Genomic DNA, 6,956 nt, shown 5'->3' on the forward strand with positions numbered 1-6,956 from the left:
ATAGCTGTTCCGGAATAAGTGTAAAATGTAATATTTGCTTAGAGGTAAAACAAGGACAAGCAGTATAGAAAATGGGTGGATGGACGGGAAAAAGGGTAGCAGTTTTGGTACTGAATCGACTGAAGATGTGGAGCTCGGTTAGTAGAGCACCTGGTTCTTAGTCTGGATGATGTGAGTTAAAATATAGCATTAGCCTCACCAGTGGCGTCATTAGGCCTATTTTAGGGGGGCTTCAGCCCCCATAAAATGCTCTTAAGCTCCCCTAAATAATTTGATATTTTTTATAGATTTTTTTATTGAGTTTTTTTTTTACCAAAAAATCTCTGACAAATTTCATAAATAATTATGATAATAATTTGATCATTTTAATTGATTAAAAAAATATTTTTATTAATTTTTAAAAAGTATTGTTTTTTTTACCAAAAAAACTATTTTTTCATATAATTGGGCCCCCTAAAATGTTCTTAAGCCCCCCTAAAAAATGTGATAATTTTAATTGATTAAAAAATTTTTTTTATTGATTTAAAAAAAATTGTTTTCTTTTTTTTACAAAAAAATCTCTGACAAATTTCATATAATAGGGCAAAAGCAGGCTAATAAGCAAGCCAATAGCCTACTACTACTAGTAATAATAATAAATAATGATGATGATAGTAATAATAATAGGCTAATTAATAATATAATAATGATTATTATATCATTGATCACTGCTTCTTGTTCATTATTTGTTTTGGGTATTTTTTATTTTTTTAATTTTTTTATGTCTACTACATTCATTCATACCCCCCCCCCCTCCTCAGAACCTAGTGACGTGGTGAGACCAGCGATGTTGTTTGGTCTCGAGAGAGTTCCACTGAGGAAAAGACAGGAAGCAGAACTGGAGGTAGCAGAGGTGAGGATGCTGAGGTTCTCATTGGGAGTGACCAGGATGGATAGGATCAGGAACGAGTACATCAGAGACGCCATTACATGTTAGAGTCATGTAAGTAGAGTCTTCTGACATTGCATCATCTAGTTACTATCGTTATTATTTTGTTTTGTGATACTGGATCTCACATTGTCTGATGAAGAAAAAATGCTGCTTGTTCATCACAGCAGTCCCATTAATACTTCTCGATGACCGAGTTGATCCATCCAAGGTAGTTTCTAACCTTGGTGTACACACCAGGGTACTTAGCGTGGGCACAACCGATCCCCCAAGACACAATGCCCTCAAATTTACCTTCACATACCAAGGGTCCTCCCGAGTCACCCTGTAAATGAAAAAAGTGTTGCGTTTGGTGTTTTTTTTTTTTTGCACAGACAATTTGGGTCCTCACCAAGCAGGCGTCTTTCCCGCCCGTCGTAGAACCAGCACATATCATGTTGTCTGTGATCCTGAAGCGGTAGTAGTACCAGCAATTGGGGAAGACGTCCACATCCACTGACCTCAACACCGGCGACAGACGAGCGCTGGGGAGCCAGGTCACCCCCCAACCACTGACTCTACATCTGGTGGCACCATCCAAGGCCTCGGAGTCAGGTTCTGGCAGGGTGGCCGCATCCACCACGGCGTTGATGGTAGCGGGCCGGTCCAGCTGACGCACCAAGAAAATGAGCCTCAGTCAATATGGTGGTATTACTTTAGCTTTTTTGCTTTTTATTTTTATTTAACCTTCAGCATCATGATATCGTGATCAAAGGCCCAGCGTTGGTGCCTGAAATGAGTGACAATCGCTGAAACGCTGAAACTCTGCTCCACGCCCTCCTCTCCCGTCAGGTCGAGTTCACCGAGCACCACCTTAATCATGTGACGTCTAGAAAAAGGAAAAGTAAATATTTTAGCTCTTGAAGGTCATTCAAAGTTGACACAAGCGGTTTAAGCTGCAGTAGCTTACGGCCTCCAGCAGTGGGCGGCAGAGACCACCCACTCCGGGTGTATGAGGGTTCCCCCACAAAAATGGGAGTTGAAGAACTTCAGGGAGGCTTGGTACTTGATGGAATAGGGGGGCACCTCGATGCCTCCAATGATTCTCTGAGCTCCAACACCTGAGAAGAATACATTTATTATCATATCATATTATATCTGCTGCATAAAAAGTACCTTTACTGACAAGCTTTGTACTTTTGGATGATTCTTTGGATGCCTGATGGTCCAAGGGAACTGAGTCTCCAGTTTGCAGGAACGCAAGCAGCAGTGGGATGTGAAACGGTGCTACCAGATTCATTTTTACTAAAAAAAAAAAAAACAAAAAAAAACTCCAAAACAAATCACAGGCAATAATTGATATTAGTGTTGCAGTAAATGCTTTATTTTTAAATTACAAAAAAAGATATGCAAAACAGTAAATATTTGCCACCTTTCACTTTGATTGCTTTTGTACTTTTACTATATTTAAGGACATTTACCCCATCCTGAGATGCAATACAAGAGTAAATGAGTAAATTATGTACATTTACAGTACAGTACAATGCGTGTCCCTAAAATGACTAAATAAATGACTAAATAAGACACATGGCCGCATTTAACCTATGCTAAGGTATCTCACCTTAAAAAGAATTTGCTGAGGAAACCACAGGAAGTCCAAGACGTGCGGCCATGTACTCGTTTGTACGCTTTCCCGTTCCCGGAATGTCAATCCCACAACCTTATATTGCTGTCAATGTCTTTGTTATGATTCCACAATGGTCCAGCGTTCGTGTGAGTGTCACATCATAACTCTTATGACTCACTTTTTATGCTATTTTGTTCTCACAGGCTCTTCCCATTGTCCGGCGGGAGAGAGTTGAAACCCAACAAGGCAGAGAAATGACACTCGGCGGACATATTTGTTAGTCGAAGCCACAACAAAACGTTCCCGACAATAGAGATCTGAAGACCAAGAAAAAGGTTTTGTTTTATGGAGTCTTAAATTGGAGATATTATATTGTTAAAGTGCTAAATCAGCACCACAGTGGTGTGTGTGTGTTTAGTTGGAGGGGTGTGACCATGCACGCACCTTTTATGTTGTTTGTCACATGTCCCCTGGTGTAAACGCATTGGGGGGTTTTTCCACAGTAAGTTGCTTCACGTGGGAATATGTGCTTTGTGGAAGTTAGCATCCATACAGCGTACACCCCTCCCCCCCCGGGAATTATTTACACTGTGAAGGGGAGGTAAGGTGATCCCAGGCTCCTCATGGCTCCCTCAGGTGCAACACTGAGATGACAAACAGAAGGTTCCACATGGGCTGGGGTGGGGTGTGGGGGGCAACCACAGAACCACAATATTTGTTGTTGTTGTTGGTTGACATCGACATAGTGGACTCAAATTGTGTATAAAAGATATTCTTCTTCCAAATGAAAGTTGTTTGCTCTAGAGAGACTTCCACTGAGGAAAAGACAGGAAGCAGAACTGGAGGTAGCAGAGATGAGGATGCTGATGTTCTCATTGGGAGTGACCAGGATGGATAGGATCAGGAACGAGTACATCAGAGACGCCATTACATGTTAGAGTCATGTAAGTAGAGTCTTCTGACATTGGACGTTGACATTGAATTTTGCTTTTTTTTGGCCAATTACAAGTAACGTCCCTCTGATGTACTGCTTCCTGATCCTATCCATCAGGAAGAAGTACATCAGAGGGACTCTTACTGGGAGTGAGCAGGATGGATAGAAAGAAGAAGAACAAGACTCCTATCCATCCTGGTCACTCCCAATGAGAGTGACCAGGATGGATAGGATCAGGAAGGAGTACATCAGAGGGACATTACATGTTTGAGATAAAGTCAGAGAGGCCAGACAAAGAAGCCCAAAGAGAAAGAAGAAGAAGAACAAGAACCCAGCTTCTTTGGTTCCTGATCCTATCCATCCCGGTCACTTTCATTGGGAGTGACCAGGATGGATAGGATCAGGAAGGAGTACATCAGAGGGACATTACATGTTAGAGATAAAGTCAGAGAGGCCAGACGAAGAAGCCCAAAGAGAAAGAAGAAGAAGAACAAGACTCCAGCTTCTTTGGTTCCTGATCCTATCCATCCTGGTCCCTCTCATTGGGAGTGACCAGGATGGATAGGATCAGGAAGGAGTACATCAGAGGGACATTACATGTTAGAGATAAAGAAGAAGAAGACTCCAGCTTATTTGAATGAATAGATTGACTGATGGTCTTGTGTTTGACTTTGATTCCTTGACGGTGGAAACGGTTCTCCGTGTCCATACGGTATGTACCCGGTGTTTGACCGGCGGCTGGACCAGGGTGTAGTCCACCTTGTGGCCAAAGTTAGCTGGAATAGACTCCAGCTCGTCCGTGACCCTAAGCAGATGAAAATGGATGATAGTAAAAAGTAAAGTTCTAGTACCACTAGACTAGTAACTACTGTTGTCCACAATAGTGGACACACAAGTCCACAAGGAGGCCAGATGTCACATCCTGGTCCAGTACCGCCTCCTGCTGGCCGGGTCTCGCCACAGAATCCTGTGATGCGGTGGGGGCTCTACTCCACATCACAACACCATTTGAGTCCTGCGGAGTGGGAGCATCCATCGGGTGGTCTCGTCTTGGTCTTTTTTCCAGCAGAGAACCCCCCTCTGAGCGGCTCCCTCGCCAGGTCTCCCCGGAATCCGCGTTTTGCATCGCTCCTCAATTTGCATCTCTGCCTCACATTTGCGGCGCCAGGGAGTCCAAACTGTGGGCGCAGCCAACACGGATCCGGGTCTCCAAACCGATACGCCTTTGAGGACGCACCAGAAAATAGGAATTTTCAATAATGTTGAACCTAATCTGCAGGAGTGGATGATTTGAGGACATTTGCTGTTATTTCCAAGACATACATGTTGTGGCAAAACAACAAAGGGCTTGTGTGCAGATTGGCGTTTTTCGCTGCATCCTTTTTCTGCTTTTTCTTCAAATAGTTCACCGGAGACGACGTCCTCACGCCTGGCGAGGACCTCCACCTTTTTAGTGCGCCTTCGTATTCCCCAAAGCCGCGTCTGGAGATGTCGGAAGTGCTGCCTTTCAACGAAGACAAAATGAGTCATTATGGAAATGAGGGCGAGGAGGGACACCTTTCCTTCACTTGTCGCCTTCAAGACACCAACAACTTCTTTAACGGCTCGCAGAATAAACGTCCACCCAAGCTGGGGCAAATAGGCCGGAGCAAACGGGGTAAATTGGGTGAAATACCCTTGTGTTGTGTTGTGTTGTGTTGTGTTGTGTTGTGTTGTGTTGACTGCGCCACTATAGGAACCCTGCGTATGTGTGTGTGTGTGATTGCATGTTCTGCAATTGTGGCTTTTTGACCTCCTTTTTTGCAATGCAACATAACTTGTGTCATTGAATGCATCACATGCAAAAATGTTCACTTGCATGATAAAAATATTCTGTGTTACTGATGCTTCCTGAACACAACACTGACATGCATGCATGAGAGTCATGCGTGTAGTGTGTTATTTTTTATGTATATCCTGCCCCCCTCCCCATATGATGCATGCTGCATTTTTAATTAATACACATGCATAATTATTATATGTCATTCATTGATTGATTGATTCGTTAAAATAGTCTTGAGCTTGAATTTGTCCTCTTCATTAACTCCTTCTGTCACCCACAGTTGTGATCGAGGATGAAACCGGTGATGACGATGCACTGAAAAATGTAACAGAGAAGACCCAGCCGGATGCTTAGAACCCCCCCACCCCCACCCCCCCTTCTCTTTTCTTGAAAAGACACTTGAGATTTTTGTTAAATGGCGATATTTACCTGTTTTAATCCAAAGACATTGTATATAAGCACTTTGTTTCAAGTGGCAGCAAGCAAGCAGCACTTCCACACACCCTTCTCTCCAAGGCAGTCATGGCCATCTGGGTGACACACACACACACACACACACAAAGGAGACCCCCGGGTGGACCCCCCACCAGTTTTTGCCATAAATCAAATAAGAGTAATGGAGTGTCGGGGGTACAAATGGAGCAAAGTGACCAATCAGGGAGAGGATGCAGAAATGAATTGAACATAAAAATAAAAGCACACATTTTGTGATAACAGTTTGTACATAAGAAAAGGCGCTGTTATTTTCTTGCACAAATTTGTTATTTATTTGTATTTATTTCAGTAATTTTTGCAGTGAATTTTCAGCCTGTTGAGAGAATTTTTTTTTTCAAGCTAATTCTCGATGTTGCCTGTTTTTGTTATCATAATTTCATTATTCATTTCTAATATGAGTTCGGTGATACTTGGCTGTACACACTGTATTGATAAACTATTTATATTACATTGTGCATTATCGTGTGTGTGTGCCAAACCTTATAAGGGATAAGCTATCCAGCGCCGGAAAACTTGTGTTTTTTTTTGTTTTTTTTGGTTGTGCGTTTACTCCTAAAGGTGGTTTGTTGGTTTTTTTTAGGGCTAACACAACAAATAACAACTCATGCATGGCTAATTAAAAAAATCATGCATGCCCAGCAACGGAAGCTCTGAAACTTGTGTACTCTTGAAGCACCTCGTGAAACAGCTTTGAATGACCAACCTCAAGCAGCAGTCTTAATACCGTACTGTACCATTCACGCGTATTTGTACAGTGGCCTGATATCTTGTAATAAAGGCTGTATCAAAGTACTATTTACTGCTTATGACGAATGATGACGTGGATTTTTTTTTTTGTTTTTTTAAATGTTTACAAGTGTAGCAAAAAACACAGAAGTCTAGTTTTGTATGAGGAGGTTGAACACAATACGAGTGTAGCTGGGCGGATTTTTCCGATGTGTTCCTTGTACAGTTGATAACAGATTGTTGCGATACCTGGCTGCCGAGGCGGGTAAAGTCAGGATTTTTTCCACTGTGAGAAAGTAGCATCCCATTCATCGGAAAGATTGGAAGTTGTCGGGAATGGGATCAAAATAAACAATAAAATACTTCAAAAATGTTGTTTGTTTTGACTTCCAATAAAAAATTCCAATAAATCTCATCTTGTAGAGTATTCCTTTAAGTTCATGGT

The 6,956-nt window shown here is 42.1% G+C and overlaps 2 protein-coding genes across 2 annotated transcripts; one reads left to right on the forward strand and one right to left on the reverse strand.

Moving 5' to 3' along the window:
- Window positions 1-856: 856 nt before the first annotated feature.
- LOC131106381 (trypsin-like) lies at window positions 857-2,245 on the reverse strand. Its single transcript, XM_058055366.2, has 4 exons — window positions 1,878-2,245; window positions 1,655-1,796; window positions 1,320-1,577; window positions 857-1,253 (listed from the first exon to the last, which is right to left on the reverse strand). Exons 1-4 carry the CDS (start codon window positions 2,051-2,053, stop codon window positions 1,104-1,106), a joined length of 726 nt encoding a protein of 241 aa, XP_057911349.2. The 5' UTR covers window positions 2,054-2,245; the 3' UTR covers window positions 857-1,103.
- Window positions 2,246-3,243: 998 nt separating this feature from the next.
- On the forward strand, window positions 3,244-6,574 carry camk2n1a (calcium/calmodulin dependent protein kinase II inhibitor 1a). The gene is made up of 3 exons (XM_078798497.1): window positions 3,244-3,478; window positions 4,873-5,125; window positions 5,571-6,574. The coding sequence occupies exons 2-3, from the start codon at window positions 4,957-4,959 to the stop codon at window positions 5,642-5,644; spliced, it is 243 nt and encodes an 80-aa protein (XP_078654623.1). The 5' UTR covers window positions 3,244-3,478; window positions 4,873-4,956; the 3' UTR covers window positions 5,645-6,574.
- Window positions 6,575-6,956: the final 382 nt, after the last annotated feature.

The sequence above is a fragment of the Doryrhamphus excisus genome, linkage group LG18, assembly GCF_037039965.1.
Source record: "Doryrhamphus excisus strain RoL-2023G ecotype Guam linkage group LG18, RoL_Dexc_Guam_v1.1, whole genome shotgun sequence".
In the NCBI taxonomy this organism is placed as follows: Eukaryota; Metazoa; Chordata; class Actinopteri; order Syngnathiformes; family Syngnathidae; genus Doryrhamphus; species Doryrhamphus excisus.

What these genes read in the sequence shown, in the direction of transcription:
- LOC131106381 (XM_058055366.2), bottom strand. Translation starts at nt 2,053, where the DNA reads ATGATAATAAATGTATTCTTCTCAGGTGTTGGAGCTCAGAGAATCATT. An exon ending in ACGATATCATGATGCTGAAG is followed by an intron (nt 1,578 to 1,654) that starts GTTAAATAAAAA and finishes TTGGTGCGTCAG; the next exon opens with CTGGACCGGCCCGCTACCAT. An exon ending in GCGGGAAAGACGCCTGCTTG is followed by an intron (nt 1,254 to 1,319) that starts GTGAGGACCCAA and finishes TTTCATTTACAG; the next exon opens with GGTGACTCGGGAGGACCCTT.
- camk2n1a (XM_078798497.1), top strand. Translation starts at nt 4,957, where the DNA reads ATGTCGGAAGTGCTGCCTTTCAACGAAGACAAAATGAGTCATTATGGA. An exon ending in AATAGGCCGGAGCAAACGGG is followed by an intron (nt 5,126 to 5,570) that starts GTAAATTGGGTG and finishes TGTCACCCACAG; the next exon opens with TTGTGATCGAGGATGAAACC.